The following is a 24,489-nucleotide window of genomic DNA, read 5'->3' as shown; positions in this document are numbered from 1 at the left end:
CAGTTGAAGCTAGCCATTGCACAGCTACTACTACGCAGTAGCAACACAGGTAGTATTCTTCACTAACAGGACACTGCCATCAAGCCAAAAAGGTGTTCTGCCTACCACATAAATGAATAATGTGGAATATTAAATTTGGTGCTGGTATGATCCTAAGTATAAAGGCCAATCATCCCAATGACAGGGGGATCTCATCAAACATCACATCCCGTTGGCTGTGTTCGCAACAGAAATTATTGATCGTACTCAACTAGCCTGTCTTGCAAAACTCAGAACATTATGTCCAACATTAGATGCAATTCCCCAATTGGATGGCACTTACCAAACAATCCCAAGTATCTAAGAATTACACTAAAAACCAAAATAATGAGCAATATGGCTCACTTTCACTTGCTAGAAGCTACATATATTCATACACAGGGCTGTGTCTTCTGCAAACAGAAAGGACATGTCCCAATATTGCACCTTTTTCAATTAAAAATGGAAGACAGCTGTTCCCTGGTGCATTCCCCATGGCAACGCCTCAACTAGAGTCCACTTGCCTTTTTTGAATTTAAATGTTTGGGGGATAACTGTTCCCTGGCGCATCCTTCGTGGCAACACCTCGACCAGAGTCCACTTGCCAGCCAGTGAGCACCCTTTTCTCATGTAGGTTAAATTGTTGTTCCCTTTCAAATTTGGTATTCTTGCATCTGTCCTGATGAGTGAAAGATGAAAAGCTTTGACAGCATGTCTCTTTTTTCAGCAATATTCAAATAATACAAAATTGAGCTTTCAATATTGCTGGCAACAAACAGCTAGATCTCCAACTTAGCACAGGTGCACTTGTTGGACTTGGTAACAGGAGGCTGAGATTTTATTGATCTGAAGGCCTCAATTTAATATAAAGATGTTCTTAAAGCTGTGCCCTTAGGATTGAATGAGCATTGGGAACAATTCTAGCCCTAGCATTTTTAACCAAACATTTCATCAGAAGCTCAAACAAGTATTCAGGATACATTTGACCTGATAATCAGTATTTATCTTCTTAACATAAGCAATATGCACACACCCATAAATGCTGGAAGATGAAGGGCTGATTGTAAACAATGTGATTCTAGCTACACATTTGTTGAGTGTTGCATGGCATGTAAAAAGCACAAAGGAATTGGAAACAGAAATTGGGAAATATGGGGCAGTATTTTACATGCCCCCGGTGGGTGTGTTTTGGGTGGGGGTGCAAATAAATTGAACAGGTGTCCATTCCACCACCTTCCCACCCACCCCCATAATACAGTGGGGTGTGCGGTGGCCGGGTGCCAAAATTGGCAGCCCACCCGCCATATTTAAACTAAATAATCAAGGGTAAATTAGGCTTGTTATCAAGCCAAATGACCCTGACAATATGCTGCCCACGCCATAAAACATTTGGTGTGGGCAGTCTGGAGAGAGCAGGCAGCCTGAATTTTTAACAAAGTTCTTCAAAGGGCAGGAAGGAAGGGTGGGTGGAGGGTCCCTTTGCCGATCAGGGGCATTCCCCCTAAGATCAAACCCCACTTCCTTCCCAATCGCCCACAGCCTTATACCCATTCCCTCCTAAAGATCACCCTCCCCACCCCTCCACCCCCGCTCCCTGACCTGTCCAAACCCTCCCTGCACAAGATGCCAGACTTACTTGAGAAGTCTTCCACGGACATTCTTCCTTCTTCTCTTGTAGTCCTGGCAGCGATCACTGATGCAGTCTTGGTGCTGCCATGACTGATGGAGCTGCCAGCCAATCCGATTGGCCAGCAGCTCCAGAGGGTGGAACTTCCTCCCCAATGAGGGGCAGAAGTCCCAGTTGGCCCTTGTTTAGCCACCCCACAGTGTTTTATGGCTGCAGAGTGGGTCGGCGTGGAACATGTCGGCTCCATGCTGACTTTGCTTCCAGGAGAACAAGCCATGTACTCCCCTCGTATTATTCAGCCCATGGTTGTCAATCTCTTTAGATCGGTCAAATTCAGATCAAAATGATTTTACCAACCAGGATGTCTACAGACAGCTTTTATTCCCACAGCATTGGGGAAGGTGGTTTATGTATCAATATTAATACAAAGCTAGTGGCCCACATTTTACCTGTCAGCATGTACAGAATTAATGGCATCGTTGGGGGAGCAAGAGGTTTGTTTATTGGCCTGAATTACGTAGGACCATCTGTCTCAAGGAAGCTGCTTGTTTACCTGCTCATGTGTAGTGAGACTTCTTCATTCGAGGAACAGGATGTCCACCTGCCAATATGTGGTGAGATAGCACCATGTGAACGGGCAGTTAATCATTGTGAGCACTAAACAATCAGACCTTCAGCTTCCATCGTTTATGCCTGTGTGCATATTGCTTACCTTAAGAAGTCAAATACTGATGATCAAGTCAAATGTATCCCGAGTATTTGTTTGAACTTCTAATAAAACGTTTGGTTAAAAGTGCTTGGAGAAAAGTGCTAGTCACAGATTAAATTAAAATGGTCCAGCGCTTAATGTGATAGTTTAAAAAGGCAATTCTTGCCTGGATTTCTCCCAAACAGATGTTAATGTAAATATGCAGATCATTAATCTCGAGACTTGCTCCTACCTGTGCTTTTTTCAGCAGATCAGTTGTAACAACGAACCAATCAGGAATCAGTCTCTCTACTTCCAAGCTGATGATTGCTAAGGCGAGTGTGGAGCCTCTGAACTGTAATAACTGGTGGCAAGCCATGCAGTGCTGCAACTGCCTGGTCAAGAGTGCGGCATGGAGAGAGGGCTTCATCTGAGGCCATTGGTCAAGGAGATGGGGCCGGCTGGACATCACCATGGTGTGGAACTGGACAATGGAAATAATGTTTAGGTTAGCCACTGGATGCAAACCAACAGCCCAAATCATCTTCCCCTGGTGTCTAATACTAATCTAATCAACTTGCTCCCAGATTACCCTGCGATGTGTCTACAGGACAGGAACATAACAGCTGTCATTGTGTCTAAAACAAAAAAAAAGTAGAGACAGTAAACGGTTGAGATCTGGGAATTAAAGATACCCTGGAACCTCCAATATTCACTGTAACAAAGGAGATTCCCCAATGAATAATGGCAGATGAAGGATAATTAGGAGTCCTCAAATTTTGGTTGTACATGTATGGCACAGCAATAACCCAGATATGGGAATGGAGACAATTACATTAAGAGAAGCAAAAGAAACTTATGTAGTTTTACTTGCGAAGACAAGTAATGAAAGAAGCTGAGCAATGAAGTAATATCTCATGCAAGATCTTGTCCTGCAAAAATGTTGGCAGATAGTAGCTATCATGGATAATAGGAATGTGGATAATGGAGGTTCCACCCTAAAAAGATTCTGCCTAATCATTAAAAGTGACCTGACGCGGTGTCCAAAACATGCTACATTCAAAATGGGAAAAATTGGCTTGGGGTTGAGTAAAATGCAAGACATTCCAATTTTCAATTTTGTTTACAACTTGATTTTATTTTGGGGTCTGTTATCACTATTTGACATCGCCCAGTGCATGTGCAGAAGCAGTTATTGCCCTGCATCCCTCCACAGTGCCTCTTCAGTGTTTAAAACGGCAACATGAACTGCAGCTATGAAACCTATCAACAACTCCCTCTTGCTGACAGTGAATTGTAACCATTCTTATTGCTAATGACCTGTTAGAAACCAGTATCCATGTAGATAATGCTTCTGCTTCGCAGGTATGTGTGTCAACAATGCAAAAAAAACGTTTGATAAAAAGCTGATGCTAGTGAACCAATCTGAATATCTATCAGTTTAAACACGCTACTTTCACATTTGGAAACTCTGACTGATGAATGCTTACTATGTTCACAAAGTCCGCAGGTGTGGCAGTGTAAAGGTCCCACTGCAGCTTATCCAGTATGATTTTTTCCATCCTCAGAACCTCACTAGAAGAACAGCCACTGACACTCTTTGCTGCGAGGTCCTTTACCAGGAGTGTGACCTATGAAATAATTGATAAATCATTGTGCCGTTTCTGCACAGAATGTCATTTTTGTAGACTTTCTCAAGTTCAGTAAATCATTTCAAAAATGCAGCAGTTGTGTGACTCTTGCTTTTAATCCAATGTTCTTGTTTAAAGGAAGGGAAAACATTGCTTTAAATGGAAGAAAATCTTAGGGTGGCACTCTTGTGTCAGAGCTACAACACGCCAAGCTATTACTTGGCCAGTAGCATATTGATATGAAAACACTTAAGGAAAATTCATCTTAATTTGTTCCCTCCTCTGCTGACTGTCTTCGACCACCAGCACATCAACCTAGTAGTTTCTAGGAGGAAATTCAATTCAGACACAACCTACTTGCTATCAAGTAGCATTTACTCAACAGTAACCTGTGCACGGATGATCATTTTGGATTCTGCCACTCAGATTCCATGCTAATTACATCCTTTTGTCCACATTTGGCCCGAGAGTGGATTTCCAGAGGAGAGGTGAGGGTGACTGTCCTGGACATCAGGACAGCATTTGAGTCCCAGTCAAACTAAAATCATGGGTGACTGGAGCAAATTCTCCAGTGCCTGGAGTTGTACTTGGCATAAAGGAACATGGTTGTGGCTCTTGGAGACCAATCATCTCACCAAATTGCTGCACAACTTCATCAGGACAGTGTCCTAGGCCAAACCACCTTTCGTTGTTTTCTTTAAATGACCTCCCTTCCATCATAAGGTCAGAGGTGGAGTTGTTCATTAATGATCGCAGAGTGTTCAGTTCCATTCGCAACTCTTCAGATAAACAACGCAATCCATGCTCGCATGCAGCAAGACCGGGACAACATCCAGGCTCAGGGTGATAAGTAACAAGTAACACACTAATGCCAGATAATCAGCATTCCCAACAGGTGCCTAACCTCTTGACAATCAGTGGCATTAGCATTGTTGAATCCCTCACCATCAACATCTAGTTTACCATTGACCAGAAACTCAATTGGATCAGCCACATAAATGCCATTGTTACTACAACAAGTTAGAGGTTGGGTATTTCTCAGTGAGTACCTCACTTCATGGCTCCCCAAATTCTTTCCACCATCTACAAGGCACAAGTCAGGAGTGTGATAGAATGCTCTCCACTTGCCTGGATGATTGTAGCCGCAATAACACTCAAGAAGCTTGACATCATCCAGCAACTGGTTTGTCTGGCAGCCCCACTACCTTAGGCATTTACTCCATCACTGGTGTATTAAGGCTGCACTATGTACTATCGACAGGATGCAATGCAACAATTCTCCAAAGTTTCTGTGGCAGCACCTCCCATATCACCTAGGAGAACAATGGCAGCAAGTACGTGGGAACAGAACCATCTGCACCTTCTCTCCTACATCGGCACAGGCAGCTTATCTCTGTTTGTGCTCAAATTGTCAGGCTTTGTGGCTATATAGTAGAATGCCAATGTTTAATTTTTCTTTTTCTTTCCAAATTTAGAAACACCCATCCAAATGACCAGCAATAACACATCTTAAATTCTTGGGTATAGACTGAATGCAATTCATGTTAAATTCATGCATATTTACATGTGCTAGGTAAATCCAAGGAGGGGGGAGCCAACACAAATACAGGAATTGCCAACAGCATCTCTGGCACATCTAGTCCTGACTGGCAAACTAGTCAACAATATCAAAGTAGTGACGGAATAATAGTCAGCTGGGCAAAGTGTAGCAAAGTTGTTTTAGGAGACACGTGAATCTTGGATTACAGACTCCCATTTATTATCACTCTTTGATAGAAATGCATGAATTGCTATCTGAATAGAATTAACATGATGATATCAACAATGTCACAAACTCAGAGCATGGCAGCAATAAAGACACATACAGACACAATAAAGTGTTATCTACAGGTAAAACAATGCCTAATTATAACGTGCTACGACCCACTAACAAGAATATATTATACTCAGGTTAAAAAAATCATTATTATACAATATAACAAAGGGTGTCACCCAAAGAAACACAACATTGTTGCAGAGCTTGAACAAGGATGTTATACCAAATAATACAGAACAATTCTATACTGTATGCAGGTATATTGTGCTCCATATAGGATATCCATGGCTCTATAACTCCATGGTTATAGACTCATAGGACCTTCTAGCACAGGAGACCAATCAGCCCATCCAGCCCGTACCAGCTCCAATTAGTCACACTTTCCCATAGCCCAGAAAACCTTTCCTTTACAAGTAAAAACACAATTGTCTTTTGAAGGTCAGTAGACAAGCCAGACAGCTCAGGAGTCTGCTGTTCTTGTTGAGTCCTGTGGCACGTGGGGAGTCGTGGACAGGCGAGCCCATGTGCAGAAAGTGTCACCGGCTGCACAAGCTTGAGCTCCACTTTTCAGAACTTGAGCAGCGGCTGGAGTCACTGGGGTGCATCCGTGAGGCAGAGAACTATGTGGATAGCACGTTCAGAGGGGTGGTCACACCACAAGTTAGGGACAAGCAGGCAGATAGGGAATGGGTGACCACCAGGCAGTCCAAGAGAAACAGGCAGGTAGTGCAGGAGTCCCTAGGGGTCCCACTCACGAACCGGTTTTCCATTCTGGATATCAGCGAGGTCGATAGATTCTTGGAAGACTGCAGCAAGAGTCAAGCCTGTGGCACCACACCTGGCCCAGCTGTACAGGAGGGGAGGAAAAGGAGCGGAAGGGTAGTACTGAGGGGGATTCTTTAGTTAAGGGAGCAGACAGGCATTTCTGCGGCTGTCAACATGACTCCAAGTTGGTTTGTTGCCTCCCTGGTGCTTGGCTCAATGATGTCACAGAACGGCTGCAGGACATTATTGTAGGGGAGGGCGAAAAGCCAGAGGTCGTGGCCCACATTGGTACTAATAATGTAGGAAGGAAGTGGGGTGTGGTCCTGCAATCGGAATTTAGGGAGCTAGGTAGAAAATTAGCTAGCAGGACCTCTAAAATAGTAATCTCCGGATTACTCCCAGTGCCACATGCAAGAGAGTACAGAAATAGGAAGATAAGACAGATGAATGCCTGGCTGGAAAGATGGTGCAGAAGGGAGGGCTTTAGATTCCTGGGATACCATAACTGGCTCTGGGGGATATGGCATCTGTATAAGTTGGACATCTGAAGAGTTCCTTGCAGGTGGTTCTGCTAGTGCTGTTGGGGAAAGTTTTAACTAACTCAGCAGGAGTGCGGGAATATTAGGAAGTAATGCCAGGGTGCACGGACTGCTGAGAGAGGCAAATAACACTAAAATAGGGAATAGTAAGTTAATGGATGGAGTCAAAGTAAGGGAGCAAGTAATGAAGTCTAAATCAGGGTTACACTGCATGTATGTGAATGCACTGGGTATAGTTAATAAACTTGGGGAGTTACAGGCACAGATTGCCTTGTGGGATTATGATTTTGTGTCGATAACGGAGACCTGGCTTAAGGAAGGGCAGATCTGGGTGTTAAATATTCCTGGTTACAAGGGGTAGAATTGTACATCCCGCAGGTGGGCACCAATCAGGCGTAAAATAGTGCGTGATGACGCTGGGCGAGCATCCTGACATCATTGCACGATATTTTGAACGGCGGGTGCAAGCGAGAGTCAGCAGCGCGCCCGCCGGCAATTATGAGGCTTATTAAGGCCATTAATTCATTAGAAAGATTTTGTGCTGCCCGTCCAACATTATGGTTGGCGGGTGGGCAAAGTGACCAGGTGGCCTTTGCATTTTTGAGGAAACCTCATCCACAGGTTTCCGACATTAATTTTTTAAAAATTAAAATGTCAAAACATTTTTATGTATATGTTCATGCGTGTCAGTCCTATGTGGGGACATTTTTTTTTCAGAATCTCCTAATCTTTATTTTTGATTCTCAAATTCTTCAGCTCTCTGAGACACTGCGGCTGGAGTCACTGAGGTGCATCCGTGGTGGTGGGGAAACTTCTGGAAACAATTATTTGGGATAGAATTAGTAGTCACATGGAAAAATGTGGATTGATTCGGAAGAGTCAGTATGGATTTGTTTAAGGAAAATTGTATCTAACTAATTTGCTGGAGTTTTTCGAAGAAGTAGCAGAGATGGTTGATGAGGGCAAGGCCGTTGCTGTGGTGTATATGGACTTCCAAAAGATGTTCGATACAGTGCCACACAACAGGCTTGGTGGAAAGTTGTAGTTCATGGAATAGAAGGGACAGTAGCAACGTGGATACAAAATTGAGGGATAGAAAACAGAGAGTAATGGTTAATGGAAGAAGGTGTGTAGTGGAGTTCCCCAGTACATATATTTCAAAGTTTGCAGATGACATAAACCTTTGGAGAATTGTAAACTGTGATGAAGACAGTGTAGAACTTCAAAAGGACATTGACACATTGGTGGAGTGGACAGATAGATGGCAGATGAAGCTCAATACGGAGAAGTATGAGGTGATACACTTTGGTAGAAAGAGCATGGAGAGACAGTATAGATTAAAGGATACTATTCTAAATGGTGTGCAGGAGCAGAGAGACCTGGCTGTATATGTACATAAGTCATTAAAGATGGCAGGACAGGTAGAGAAACCTCTTTCTAAAGCATACAGTATTCTAGGCTTCATTAATAGGGGCATAGATTACAAGAGCAAGGAGATTATGATGAACTTATACAAGACACTGGTCAGACCTTAGCTGGAATATTGTGTATAGTTCTGGGCACCACACTACAGGAAGGATGTGAACGCATTGGAGAGAGTGCAGAAGAGGTTTACGAGAATGGTTCCAGGGATGAGACACTTCAGTTATTAAGGAATGACTGGAGAAGTTGGGACTGTTTTCCTTGGAGAGGAGAAAGCTAAGAGGAGACTTGATAGAAGTTTTCAAAATCATGAGGGGCCTGGACAGAGTAGATAGGGAGAAACTGTTCCCACTCGTAAACTGATTGTAAACCAGAGGGCACAGTTTTAAAGTGTTTTGCAAAAAAAGTAAACGTGAGGTGCGAAAAAACTTTTTCACACAGCGAGTAGTTGGATTTGGAATGCACTGCCTGGAAGTGTGATGGAGGCAGGTTCGATTGAGACATTTAAGAGGGCATTGGGTGATTATTTAAATAGAAACAATGTGCAGGGTGACGGGGAAAAGTTAGGAGATGGGCACTAAGTTAAAATGATCAGAGAGCCGGTGTAGACATGATGGGCCAAATGGCCTCCTTCTGCTTCGTAACAATCCTGTGTTTGGTTGATCTTAGCTGAGGGAAGCATGGGGACCCAATTGGTTTCAGTGCCCTTTGGACCAGGGGAAAATTCAGCCAGGATTCCCATTCCTACCTTATTCAATGAGCCTTGCTATGAGATATCCCCTGGGTGAGGAAAGGGTCAGGTTGGGTTGTGCTGGCCATACAGTTGAACAGTATACTAACACTCATTACCTAGGCTCACATGTGAATACTAACAAATCACTCTAATTACTGGAGGGAAGCCAGTGTCTATGGAATGATATCCTATATCATTCCTAAGTTTGATATCATTACTGACAATGTGAATGGGTGAATACTTATGCATTCATGCAATATTTCTCTGTCCATTGTGTTAGCAAAGGCATTAACCCATTTAAAATAACCATACATTCAAATAGCTGAAAAAGGAATTTATATATATTTGTTTAAGTGTTCCTTTGCTAACAGTCATCTTTGGTTTCCTTTGTTCAAGGCAGCAAGGGACAGAATTGAAGGAAAGCAATCAGATGAGGTATTTATATAAGTATTATTTATATAAATATATATATAAATATATAAATATATATATATATATATATAAATATAAATATATATATATATATATATATAAATATATATATAAATATAAATATATATATATATATATATAAATATATATAAATATATATATAAATATATATATATATATAAATATATATAAATATATAAATATATATAAATATATATAAATATATATATAAATAAATATATATATATATATATATATATATATATATATATATATATATATATATATATATATATATATATATATATACATACACACACACACACACACACACACACACACATATATATATATATATATATTAGATAGATACTTAATTCAAAATCACGTAAACCAAATGATTTGAAATAATTCAATTTTTGCATACTAAACCTGGACAACCTATAAGACGACAAGAAAAACAAACCTCATCTTCTTCATTGATTTTGGCTGCGATGAACAAGCTGGAAATGGCAATGCAACGTAGGTACTTTGGTTGTGCCTAAACAAATTATACATTTAAAGACAGGATGAGGTAATATGTATAAATACCATTCTCTTCCAACTTAATGTAATCATTTACTAATGAATGTGACATAGATACAAGCAAACTGTTAATGAACAGAAATGTAACTGATGAAAGAGATTCATTATAAACTTTAATCTAGTTTGTTAACATTAAAAGAGAGTATTCCAGCAGTAATGTTCCAGTGTAGAGATTGGTATTGAATTCCAAAATTGTCTATTGTAAAGTTAACATCACTGAATTCAGACACCTTCTTAATTAGCCTGAAATGCACTCCTTTGGGAGATTTAACCAATTAGGAGATATGCTTTCCCCTCCAGAACCTGAGTTTAAATACAACCAGAACTAATAAGGCAGAAGCCTACACCCTCTACTATTCTTTAAAATAAACAAAATAATTTGTATTTATATTGCAACCTTCAAATCGTCAGGAAGCCCCAAGGCACATAACATCTAATTAATTTCTGATGTAATATGAAATAAAATTGAGGAACAATCAATAAGACCCTTAGTCGAGCCCAGGCCCAGATCATTAAATTATTAATTCAGTCAGGGTGACTGATTCAGAGTTAAAATAAGAGCATACAAAATAGGAGCAGGAGTAGGCCATGTGGCCCCTTTAGCCTACTCTGTAATTCAATAACATCATGGCTGATATTCTACCTCAACTCCACTTTCCTGCCTGTTCCCCATGCCCCTTCATTTCTTTAATGCCCAAGAATCTATCAATCTCCATCTTGATCACAATGACTGACTAATTACAACCCTCTGGGATAAAGAGTTCCAAAGATTCAAAATGCAACTCTGGTGCAGTAGACTTTCTCATCTGAGGCTGAGGTTAACACATTATTAAGACAGAGTTCAGGAAACTTTACCCTCCACATATGTTATATCTGACCTTTTAGACAGATTTTTGATCCACAAGGCAGCCAAGGGTTATGGGGGGGGTGGGGTGGAGGCAGGAAAGTGGAGTAAAGGCCACAATCAGATCAGCCATGATCTTATTGAATGGCGGAGCAGGCTCGAGGGGCCAAATGGCCTATTCCTGCTTCTATTTCTTGTGTTCAGGTGACCTGAAAGTGACTGATGCAAACACTTGGTGCTCAAAATGTAAACATTCCATATCTCAGCAGTGACATCATTCACCTGAATGATAAAATAACTTTAGTGACGTATTTCAAAAGGACACAGGCTAAGCCTTTCCCCAATGTCCCCATAAATGTTGTTCTAAACCAGGCCATTAATAAATGGATAAGAAAGTCAGCTTCTCTCTATTCCCTTCGAAACTTGAGTTCATGCCTGACCTCTACTAATATGACACCATGATAATCTACCGAAACTGGAAACTCACTGGAGGTAATTCTGATTTTGGTTACTGTAAAATGGTTGTGTAGAAATAGAGTAAAAGATCTGCCACCAGTTAATTTTCAGAATGAGCATGAAATTGGCAAACAAACTTTAATATAGACGAGTATGTGGTCGAACTTGCTGGTAGCAAGAATAAGGAGGTCACAAACCCCTTGGAAAGTAAGGCCAGAACTTTTGCGCAGGCAGAGATCTGTCTTTGTGAAAATGGCAGCAGAGGTCCAGATCCAGAAGTCCCACCCCGGAACCCGGGTAGGAAATGATGGTGCACATCTGTAGTTCACAGAGGCAACTGCACATATTAAGGTGAAACTGCCTCATTCAGATCAGATTTTAGCTGGTAGGATGTCCAAAACTCAACTTATGTATTTTAAGACCTGGTAGGAGAAGGTCTAAAGCTGCTGAAATTCTTTGGAGAAGTATGGTGCCCTTTGGGGTTTTAAAAGTAGACAGGAATGTGTGCAAAAAGTGCATAAGCTCACTGGAATTGTTAGGAGAACTGTCAAGAAAACTGTCAAAAGAACAATCAAGCTGTCAATGCATTTAAATGTTTTTCCTTTTAAATATTAGAAAAAACTTTCTGCGGTGTTAAAAAAATGTTTGCTACTTCACTCTGTTGACATAAACCCGAGGGTTATCATTACAGGAATAGTGTTGCATGACTGACTTCACTGGGGTGCCCATCAGTTCACAGTTTAATTGACACCTCCAAGTAGTTATGAACTCTTTGAAGTGGGACTATGGATACAAATGTTTGCTTTCATAAGAGACTGAAGGGAGTTAAATATAGTGAAAGTTTTTTTTAAACCAATGAGAGTGGTTTGCTTTGAAGTAGTGAATTTCTCACTAAACACCTAAGAACTCTATTTAATCTCAGCACAGGTCCTGAGGTCTGCCCAAGGTGGATACTGGGTGAGCTGGCATAGTAACTTTAAGAACAAAGTGTGATGGGTCAGCATGGGTTGGCACTAAGTTGACATAGGGGCTATAAAGGGCCCTGGGGTGGCTAGAGGGATCTAGGTTGGCATGGAGTGTTTGAGGGGCCATGGATGGAGGGGTGGAGGTCAGAGATGGCAATGGATGGGGCATGTAGGGGTGTGAGGGGTGAGGGCAGTATTTTGTTGTATTCATTTTTTGATATATTCAACAAAGTGGTGGAGCACTGATGCAGGCTTCAGGCCTTTACAGCAGACAGCCTCCAAACTTTTACCAGCATTACCCGCCAGGACACTTTTCCTTGGGTCAGGTTTGTGGAGCGGGGAACTGTACCGACACTGTGCTCCCAACCCGGGATCAAAAGTTCAGGCCTAAATGTCTGAAAGGGGTTGAGGACCAGAGAGATCTGAGGATACAGATACACAAATCGCACAAATTAATAAGGCCATTAAAAAACAAAGCACTGGGGTTCAATTCTAAAGGGGCAGAAATGAAAAACAGAGCAGTTATGTTAAACTTGGATGATATCTTGGTCAGACCACATTTGGGGAGTACTGCAAACAAACAGTCTGTCTCCAGATTATAAAAAGGACATAGAGGTACTTTAGAAGGTGCAAACAAAGAATGTTAGAATGATATCAGAACTGAGATATTGTACACATCAGGAAGGATTGAACAGGCTGGAACACTATTTTCTATAAGAGAGGAGACTGAGCGTGACCTGGTGGAGGGCTTTAAGATTATGAAAGAGTTTGATTGGGTAGATGTAGAGAAGATGTTACCACTTGCGGGTGAGGCAAGAACTAGGGGTCATAAATTTATAATGGTCACAAGTAAATTCAATAGGGAATAGAGGCGAAACGTCTTTACACAGAGGGTGGTTAAAATGTGAAACTGGCACAGATTCATTTAAAGAGAAGCTAGTTTAACATATGAGAGAGATAGGAATAGAAAATCATAAATGCGGTTGGATGCAGAAGAGTGGGAGGGGCTCACATGGAGCATGAACACTGGTATGGACATGTGTGCCAAATGGTCTGTTTCTGTCCTATAAATATTATAGACACAATTTAATATTCCTCCCAGTGGCAAAGCTGAGGTGGGGACATTTAATCAGTTGGGAGAGTGTAATTTGGGGACTCCGCCGCCTTCCCAACTTCACCCAGTGAAGTCCAGGACAGGAAGGCTCATGGACGACAATTAATGCTCACTTAAGGGAACTCATCCCACCGCTGCTGGTATTCAAGCAGCAATAGGTAGGGAGTTGTCACAAGGGAAGCCCGAAAACCAAACTCTTGTTGGATTTGCTTGTGTTCCCCCAGGGGTGGATCCCTTTTTTGAAGGCACTGATTGTCTGATCAAAGGAACCAGCATTAGGAAGTGGGGGAGGGGAACTGCTGAAAGGCCACCCTCACCTTGCCCACGACCCCAATCCTCATCCCACCCTCATTCACCTTTGGCCTCAGGTCCTTTGTTGAGCCTGGGCCTCTGGTGGATGCATTGCCAGCAGCTGCCAATGATCCCTGTGGTGCTGATGGCAGTGAGGAGCTGCCGGCCTTTGATCAGCCGGCAACGCTCTGGGCATGAGATTTCCACCTCAGGGTCCTCAATCCAGGAGAAGGCCCGACAGGTGAGACCCCGTCACCTGGATTAAATGCCATCCTTTGTAACACATCTCTCCCGATTTTCATTTCTACTGTATTAAATCACTTGTGTGTGTGTGTGTGTGTGTGTGTGAAAACCCTACTTTACAGATTTATGAGCTAAAGTTTGTCTCTCTCAGATCATTTATGTATCATTTCTATTAGTGAAGCATACAATCATTGAAATTTTTACACAGTGACACTGGCTGTCACTGGGAAAAAACAATTCATGTTGATGTGTTGTCATCTTGGAATATCTTGCTTTTTTTCTCACACACAATTCCTCATTGGGAAGATTAGATTCCTACATTTTCAGAAATGGAGTAATGCATTAGTGGGATAAAGAGGAAGCAAACTGACCCTCCATTTTTCCCCTTTTTCTCTTGGCAACTATATAGACCCAGAATTTCCAGCCCCAGCGTGGCAGGACCCACCGCAGAGGATGCGGTGGGCCAGCCAAATTCCATTGACTTTCAGCGGGACCAGACAATCCCGGCAGTGGGCGGGGCCAGAAAAATCCCAGCTATAGTCTCTGGAAGCCAGGTAGTAAATTGTTTTTTTTAAAATACTACTCTGGTGGGGATGAGTTCATTTTTCATTGAAAATTATCCCCAGAACTAATGGTCTTCAACAGCAAACGGACTGAAAATTAATAACCCATTGTCTTATAATAAATGTATACACAAGGGCTTCACATTCTTATCCCTATATCAAAGATTTCCTCCAAGCTTTCGCCTATTGCTACTATCAGGTCTGTAGCTGCCCTCATACTAACTGTTAAGGTTTGACTTAAATCAAGAAAGCAAGCAATTTCTAAAACTAAATATTAGGCAAATAAATCTTACCTTGACAGTTGCTAAGAGTCGGTCAAGAATACTAACAGCAAGAAAAAATGTCTCAGGGTAATAACCAAACTTTGAGCACAAGTCCCTGAGCCACAGAACCACATTTTCACGCTGCAATGGAGTGATAGTTGCGCCCTGTTGAAAGAAAATGGATAATGATCAATTTGGAAACCCCAAGGCAGCAAACATAATAAGTTCGGTTTGGGTAATTTTCTTCTCCCCCTCTCAAGAAGGAACCAACTCTTCCTGAATTTTGTTTTTTTTAAAATATGGCTCCATGAATGACATAGAATGCCTCAAATATGTGATAGTTATTCATCAAGAGGCTTGCTGTTCTCTACGGGCTATAACTAAAAATCAGCTTTATATTTAAGGGCCAAGTGCACACTTAAAGCTGCCAAGTAAAAACAACAAGCGACGTGCAAGAGGATTTGGCTGAATATTTGTCTGTCTGAAGCCAGGATTGCAATCACTGCGCTACAGGCGAGGCCTTCCAGCATATGGAACCGCAGCCTTGCTGGAGACCTCTGTCAGATATAAAGCCTCCCATGTAGAGTCAGCTAGCTACTGGGAACCGAGAGGTTTTGAGCCTGATCTCCATAAGACAAACCTTTACACAACCTTCCTTTAGAAATTGGAACTATAAAAAGGTTGCTATGAACTGGAACACACCACTTCCTTTGGGAACCAACTTCCCTTTTGGCTGTTGCTTTTCCAAGATTTTAACTTTCTATTATAATAAAAAAGAATTTTAGTACTATCTAATTGCGTGCCTGCCATCAGCGGAAGCACACTTGCAAGCGATCAAGTAATTGGCATTTTATTTGAGGTCTCATAGTAACAAAAGTGGGATGTGGCTCCAGTCCATCTCCAGATATAAAAACCCTTTGCCAAAAACTTATTCATGAAGCAAGCTAGTCTAGAAACCTTAGTAGCAATATGTGGACTCATTGGTAGTACAAAAAAATTCAACAATTTTTAAAAAAAATTATTAATTCACAGGATGTGGGCTTCGCTGGCTTGGCCAGCATTTGTTGCCCATCCCTAGTTGCCCTTGAGAAGGTGGTGGTGAGCTGCCTTCTTGAACCACTGCAGTCCATGTGGTGTGGGTATATTCACAGTGCTGTTAGGAAGGGAGTTCCAGGATTTTGACCCAGCAACAGTGAAGGAACAGCGATATATTTCCAAGTCAGGATGGTGAGTGATTTGGAGGGGAACTTCCAGGTAGTGGTGTTCCCATCTATCTGCTGCCCTTGTCCTTCTAGATGGTAGAGGTCGTGGGTTTGAAAGGTGCTGTCAACAGGAGCCTTGGTGAATCCCTGCAGTGCACCTTGTGAATGGTACACTGCTGCTATTGTGCATCGGTAGTGGAAGTGAATATTTGTGAATGTGGTGCTAATCAAGCGGGCTGCTTTGTCCTGGACGGTGTCAAGCTTCAAGCGTTGTGGGAGCTGCACTCATCCAGGTAAGTGAGGAGTATTCCATCAAGCTCCTGACTTGTGCCTTGTATATGGAGGACAGGCTTTGGGGAGACAAGAGGTGGGCAACTCGTCACACGATTCCTAGCCTCTGACCTGGTCTTGTAGTCACAGTATTTATATGGCTAGTCCAGTTCAGTTTCTGGTCAATGGTAACCCCCAGGATGTTGATAGTGGGGGATTCAGTGATGGTAGTGCCTTTGAACATCCCGGGCGATGGTTGGGTTCTCTCTTGTTGGAGATGAGCATAGCCTGACACTTGTGTAGCATGAATGTTACTTGTCAGCCCAAGCCTGGATATTGGTCTTGCTGCATTTGGACATGGATTGCTTCAGTATCTGAGGAGTCGCGAATAGTGCTGAACAGTGTGCAACCATCAGTGAACGTCCCCACTTCTGACCTTATGATGGAAAGAAGGTCATTGATGAAGCAGTTGAAGATGATTGGGCCAAGACACTTCCTTGAGGAACTCCTGCAGTGATGTCCTGGAACTGATGACTGACCTCCAACAACCACAACCATCTTCCTTTGTGCTAGGTATGACGCCAACCAGCAGAGAGCTTTCCCCTGATTCCCATTGACACCAGTTTTGCTCCTTGATGCTACACTCTGTCAAATGCGGCCTTGATGTAAAGGGCAGTCACTCTTACCTCACCTTGGGGGTTCGTCTCTTTTGTCCATGTTTGAACTAAGGCTGTAATGAGGTCAGGAGCTGAGTGGCCCTGGCAGAACCCAAACCGGACATCAGTGAGCCGACTATTGCTAAGCATCTCCGGTATTTTGTTTTTGAATCTGTTTTAGTGATGTTGATTAAGGGATAAAGATTGGCCAGGACACTGGGGGGATTTCACTTGCTCTTCTTTGAAAGAGTGCCACAGAACCTTTTGTGTCCAGCTTCTTTTTATTAATTCATGGGATGTGGGCATCGCTGACAAGGCCATCATTTATTGTTCATCGCTAAAGGGGTGGTGAGCCAATTTCTTGAACTGCTGCAGTCCATGTGGCGTAGGTCCAGAAGGAAACACCCAGAGTGCTGTTAGGGAGAGAGTGCCAGCATTTTGATCCGAGAGGGTAGACAATGCCTCCTCTTAACTCCTCATCTGAAAGACCCAATATTATGCTCCATTTGAATCAGAACATTTCCTGAAACTGAGACAATCCTGTCATGTAAATCATCCAATATTCTATCCATTAGAGCCTATGAAATGTTTCACAAGCAGGAATTTTTTTGCCAATCAGGTCAGGCCTGTCATGGTGGGTATGGCTATGAATTGATTGACTTCTCAGCCCACAGTATTTGGCCACATTTCAGTGCAGGAAATGGTGATTTAAATGTAATATCTTCCAATTATCTAACATCCTGGTGAAAATGTTGTCCATGTGAGAGAAAGTTGACAGCCTGAATGAAATGGACAAAAATAGCTGTGTGATATTTGAGCCATAACTTCTATGGCTGTGGTGAGAGGGGTCAAATTATAGAAAATTAATTTACAAATTATATCACAGCACAGCTTATAGTTGATAAAGGGGCTTGGGTACATTGGGCCTGACTTTAACTCTGTGCAAGTGGAGTTTAGAATGGGTTCAATTCAAGCCCATTATATTGAACAAATAGCCAAAATGATAGATGCAGTCACAGCCAGAGAATCACCTGCAATGGCTTCTACTCTCATTCCTGCAGCGTTATGTCTAGTACCTCCCAAGGACCTATCCTTGGGCCCCTCCTATTTCTCACCTACATACTGCCTCTCCATAATGCCAACTAGAAACACAGCATTAGTTTCCACATGTATGGTGACGACACCCAGCTCTATGTCACTACGCCTCTTGACCCCTTCACTGTCTCTAAATTGGCAGACAGTACTGGATGAGTGGAAATTTCCTCCAATTAAATAATTGGTAAGACCAAAGTCAAAAATTCGGTTCCCTAGTCACTGGCTCAATTCCTCTCCCTGTCAACTGGGATCGAACCAGAATGTTCTCAATCAATGTCATATTTGAGCCCAAGATGAGCTTCTGACCACATATCCACTCTTGTCACTATGACTGTCTACTTCTACCTTGATAACATAGCCTGGCTCAACTCCTGCCTCTGCTCATCAGCTGCTGAAACTCTCATCCAAGCCTTTGTTACCAATAGACTTGACAATTCCAGTGTATTGCTGGCCAGCCTCCTGCGATCTACCCTCCATAAATTTGAGGTCATCCAAAACTCTGCCTCCCTTGGACTAACTGGCACTAAGGCCCATTCACCCATTACCTCTGCTCACTGACATACATTGGCTTCTGGTTAAGCAGCACCTCAATTCTAAGATCCTCAACCACATTTCCAAATTGCTCCATGGCCTTGCCCCACCTCATTATCTCTGAAACCAACTCCAGCTGTACAACCCTCTGAGATATCTATGCTCCTCCAGTTCTGGCCTCTTCAACATTTCCAATTTTAATCTCTCCACCATTGATGGCCTTGCCTTCAGCATGGCCACTCAGCTCTGAAATTCCCTCCCTAATTCTTTCCACCTCGCAATCTCTCTTTCAAGATGCTCCTCAAAACCTACCTCTATGACGAAGCTTTTGGTCATCTGACCTTCCTTCCATCACAAGGTCAGAAGTGGGGATGTTCGCTGATGATTCCACAGTGTTCAGCACCATTTGCAACTCCTCAGATACTGAAGCAGTCTATGTCCAAATGCAGCAAGACCTGGACAATATCCAGGCTTGAACTGACAAGTGGCAAGTAACATTCATGCCACACAAGTGCCAGGCAATGACCATCCCCAACAAGAGAGAATCTAACCATCGCCCCTTGATGTTCAATGGCATTACCATCACTGAATCCCCCACTATCAACATCCTGGGAGGTTACCATTGACCAGAAACTGAACTGGACTAGTCATATAAATACTGTGGCTAAAAGAGCAGGTCGGAGGCTAGGAATCCTGTGGCAAGGAACTCATCCCCTCACTCCCCAGAGTCTGTCCGCCATCTACAAGGCACAGGTCAGGAGTGTGATGGAATACTCTCCACTAGCCTGGATGAGTACAGCTCCAACAACACTCAAGAAGCTCAACACCATCCAAGACCCCATCCACAAACATTCACTCCCTTCACCACCAACACATAAGTGTGTACCATCTACAACAGTGGTAGGCAACCTACGGCCCATTGCCCATATGCAGCACATCTAGGTTCTGAGTGCAGCCTTGTGAGACATCTTGTCAACTGTTACCCACACGCAGGAAACAGAATTCAACTGCAGTTGTCATTGTTGTGTTTAGCTCAGTGACCATCAGCTCACAGCACTGCTCGACAGGAGACAACACTGTTGAGAGTTTTCACTTGCACTGTGCTGAGTGTTGTTCATAATAAGTGAAACCGAGTTAAATTGAATTCAAAAACATTATGCAGTGAAAGGATTGGCTTCTCAGTCAATGAATTATATGTCACTAGCAAGTAACTGAGCTATGACGTACATTTTACAACGTTCAGTGTTTTTGTTTCATTTGGATGTGTCTTCAATTAATCAGCAATAAATTATTACCCTATTGTATGGCATTTGTGGAAGCAAATGGTTTCAGTGTTGCCAACTGACTGCCAGTTATGAAATTTATTGCAGTCTTAGCTGAAGCAGGTAGCTTTTCATGAAACAAAAATTATGACCTTGTGAAACTGTAATGTATATTTGGGAAGAGAGTTTTTAATTCATGCAGTGTGATGTTGATTCTGTGAATGCAATAACTTTAAGGTAATCTAGTCTGATTTGTTCCACTGGCAGTTGAGGAAGGTAGCCACTGGAGACAGCATTAGTTACGGTTCAATCAAGACAGCCTGCGAATTGTGGAAGACAGATCTAAACAGAAGTTGCACTTGTGTATAACGTACGCAAGGCAAGTGTAAATATTTCTTTTGTTTTTACCATTTGAAGTTGATGACAATTCTATTAAAAATGAATGATTAAGCATTTTATGTAGCTTGTTATGAAATATTCGCTGTGTATTAAATGTATTTAATCTTATATATGGGGGCCGTGGTTAGTGCAAATGCCTGATTTCAATCTCGTGGCCCACTGAGATGAAGGAGGGGCACTCACGTGGCCCAGTCACTAGCCTAGGTTGCCCATCACTGATCTACAGGATGTACTGCAGAAATTCACCAAGGCTCCTTAGACTGCAACTTCCAAGCCCACAACCACTACAACCTAGAAGCAGCAGACACAGAAATACCACCACTTGGAAGTTCCCCTCCAAACCACTCACTATCCTGACTTGGAAATATATCGCCGTTCCTTCCCTGTTGCTAGGTCAAAATCCTGGAACTCCCTCCCTAACAGCACTGTGGGTGTACCTATACCACATGGACTGCAGCAGTTCAGGCAGCAACTCACCGCCACCTTCTCAAGAGCAATAAATGCTGGCCTAGCCAGCGATGCCCACATCCTGTGAGTGAACTTAAAAAGAGATCTCCTTATGTGGTTCAATGTTAAATTTTATTTGATGCTCCTGTGATGCATCTTAGGATGTTTTACTATATTAAATGTGCAATATAAATATAAGTTGTTGTTGCTGGTAAGATATTGCAAACTGCACTTTACCTGATTGCTGCATGTCTTGAAAAGAGGCACTTTCCATAATCTGGCCTCCTTAGAAAGTGCATCTTCGAGGAGGAAGGCAAGCCTCTGGCCATCTAAGGACCCAGGACATTTCATGGCACCTCCAAGGAAGGCCAGTTTGGCAGGCAGGCTCAGCTACCTAGAAACAAACAGATTTGGTTTAAAACACTTTGCAGAAGAAAGATAAATTTATATATCAGGCAGGCCAACTGTAAGAGAGCTATCAACTTTCACAGGTCTAAAACTCTGGCAGATTATGAATAACTAAGCAATCCCAGGATTTCACACATCTGGAAAGGATGACTGGAACAGGAGAGGAGGTTCTGTAGTTGTTCAGAATTATTGTTCATTTGCTTTTCAGACACAATTAATTTTTCACTATTCTGCAGCTTGAGAGGAGGTTTTGAAAACATATTTCAGATACAGAGCTAAGTATCACCAGAAATGCAATCAAAGGCAAATCTTAATTTATTTTTCTTTCTTTACCAGAGTATGGCTGCTATAGCCTATGTGTTTGCTGCCCAGGTGATCATTCACATGCCCTACCTTGTCACCGAGAACCATTCCCACATTTTTTTGATTTTTTAAACTCTATAACGTCATTTTGACCAACAAGCTGCTTTAGTAAATGTGCTTGCTCGTATGCAACCTTGCAAAGAGACCAGTTCCATACCTGAGACGAGGGTCCTGAGGTGCAGTGGTTCATTAACCATCCAGGCTGCAATATTCTAGTGTGATAAATGTAATTTCTCGGCTACTGATACCCAATGTCCTTTTTTGACATATTGAATTATCTAGACTCAATTAGTGTTCCTAGATGAGTTGGAAAAGACCGCCCCAGATTACCTCATTCAATCTCAAACGTAATTTGGAGGTGGTGACTTCAGTTGGCACTTGAGTGCATCATTGGCTTCATTCCTGAATTCTGCATGCTTGAAACACGACTCTCACCCTTTTCCCATTCTCACCTCCATAACCAATTTGCACCCTGCACCACAGTAATATAAATAAGATGGTTTTCATGTACAGCAGGTTCAAGAGTGTCAGGTTCAAAAGGAGTCCAATGCCCTTTTTAATACAATTACATATGGGAGATGGACAATCATTCCAATTTCTTAGATTTCAAAAAACGATTTAAACACTTGCCTTTTAAGGAATTTCTAAGATGATGATCCTCTCTATAACTATTTAATACTCAGCTCTTCCATTGGCAGGCAAGAGAGCTGAATGTCGTAACACTCATTCTGCCTAATAGATTAGGGAATTTTATCAACACGCTAAATTAACCTGTTAGACTATAGAAACGCATTAATAGACATTGATTCCAAGTAAGTCATTCCATAGGCAGGATATTTGGGTTGTTGGGCGGGCATGATGGTTGGGCCTGGGAACGGCTGGGAAACAGCCTGCCGACCACGATTGGTCCCCGAAACGCACGCTGAAAGGCACAGCGTTGCCAGCGTGGGGGCAGGAGGACAGCGAGCACTGAAGTCAGCACAGGCGCAGGAGAGCACACAATGAAAGCTCCCTGAAGGCAGAGAGCTGCCTCAGGGAGATGAAGAATTTAAAACCAATCAATAAAGATTTGAAACTATAGAAAAAAATGTCCACACATCAGATTCACATGAAAATATAGATGATAAAAAATCTGTCCATTTTTATTTTTTTAAATTAACGTCAGAAACCTCAAACCGCCCTTGGATGAGGTTTCCTCAAAAATCCAAAGGCCGCCTGGCCGATCGGCCCGCCCGCCAACCATAACATTGGATGGGCAGAGAAAAATAGCAATTAATTAATTGTTTAATGGCCTTAATAGGCCTCTTAATTGTCGGTGGGTGTCCTGCTGATTCTCGCGCACGCCTGCTGACCGAAATATTGCCCGAGTGCGCCATGACGTCGGGATACTCACCCAATGTCATCACGCGCTATTTTACACCCAATGGGGTTGGGCGTGCAGGTGCCCGCGGGATGTAAAATTCTGTCCCATGTAAAATAAATGTTCTGTATTTTGATGCCCACGCAATAGGTTTGTACTAGATCTTACAAAGTCCCTCTGCACAAAACTGTATGAAATAGGATTCAACAACTTCTCAAGGTGTAGCTTGATTGTTTAAAAGGCACAATTTTATTTTTCACGAAATAATTAGTAACATTAATCTATTTTACCATTTCTTTCATCAGTCCATGCCCTCAACACAATCACCTGATGTATTTATTACCTCACTAGCTCTGCAACTTTTAAGAATATTGCATCACATAGGCCATTAGTTGTGCTAAAGAAATTTCCACAGAGCTATTTCATCATTTCACTTTAAGCATGAGTAAAACCACATCAAATAATGACTAATCATGGTTAAAATTAAAAGAAAGGTGTGAAGAAAGCAAATTTTTTAATTTGATCGCACATAAAGACTGAAGTGGGGATATGTAATCCAATTGAGTGTTTGACATCTCACATTCTATAAAATTGAGAATCATAACATCCAAATACTGTGTGCATATTTATGCATGGATAAACATGTTTTCTGTCCTGGGAATTATCTATAGGTTCTCCCATCATCATTATCTTCAGTTCTGTTTGCAGATTATTTTTGGACATTTCAGCTCACCATCTTGAGTCTTGGTCCCTTCCTGACTAGGATTTGTCAAGTACTCAAACTATTCGAACAGTCTTGGAGAAGTTTCACAGCACATTAAAGACAATAATAAGTAAGCAATGGAATTTTAGCTTACAAGTCCATTGCTTGTAGTTTTCACAGGAACCACAACAGGATCCCCAATAAAAAGAAAATCCAGGATACCACATAACAACAAAATGGAATTCGATTTACTCAATCATCATAAACCAGCATTTCTGATTATACAGCAGTTTACTTTCAAACAAACAAAAACAATGATAACAATTCTGGTAATAAAGAGAATGTACACCGTGTCCAATGGCTTCTGGTATAGAAGCATAATACTCTGCACACAAAGGAAGCATATAGACACAGAGAGCTCAGTTTCCCTACTACCAGTGAGTTGGTGCAGGAGTGGGACTTCCATTCAAACAATCCCAACACTAATTCCCTCAAACTTCCTGAACTGGCCATCATTAGTTACACAGGGGCAGTAAAAAACGAGGTGCAAACATCAGATTGATAAAGGCTGGACAAGGAGTATGCATATGTCCCTTCAGCTTGATGTCGATTGTTCTGGCTAGAACAACAATGCAACTGCTATTTCTTCAAGGAGCCCTATAAATATTTACACAGCTAAACAGGATTCCATGATTTTGAAATCCTGGGTGGATGATTTCGAAGAAGAGGCCAACCACTCAGATGAACAGCCAGGCTTATCAAGATCCACAGTTCATGTACATCCTCACCAGTACATGA

General features: G+C 42.1%; 1 protein-coding gene across 1 annotated transcript in view; it reads right to left on the bottom strand.

Moving 5' to 3' along the window:
• ccni2 (cyclin I family, member 2) overlaps positions 1–24,489 on the bottom strand; it is a 40,581-nt gene that overhangs the window by 5,543 nt on the left and 10,549 nt on the right. Inside the window, exons 2-6 of the mRNA XM_078551034.1 lie at positions 21,095–21,251; positions 15,026–15,160; positions 10,138–10,212; positions 3,824–3,964; positions 2,587–2,817 (exon numbers count right to left, since the gene is read on the bottom strand). Of these exons, the coding sequence (XP_078407160.1) occupies positions 2,587–2,817; positions 3,824–3,964; positions 10,138–10,212; positions 15,026–15,160; positions 21,095–21,208 (696 nt within the window). The 5' untranslated portion in view covers positions 21,209–21,251. The remainder of the gene's footprint in view (positions 1–2,586; positions 2,818–3,823; positions 3,965–10,137; positions 10,213–15,025; positions 15,161–21,094; positions 21,252–24,489) is intronic.

Source organism: Cetorhinus maximus, chromosome 10 (assembly GCF_964194155.1).
Source record: "Cetorhinus maximus chromosome 10, sCetMax3.hap1.1, whole genome shotgun sequence".
Taxonomy (NCBI): domain Eukaryota; kingdom Metazoa; phylum Chordata; class Chondrichthyes; order Lamniformes; family Cetorhinidae; genus Cetorhinus; species Cetorhinus maximus.
Note: the sequence above shows the minus strand (reverse complement) of the source record. Positions and strands in the feature narration are given on the sequence as shown.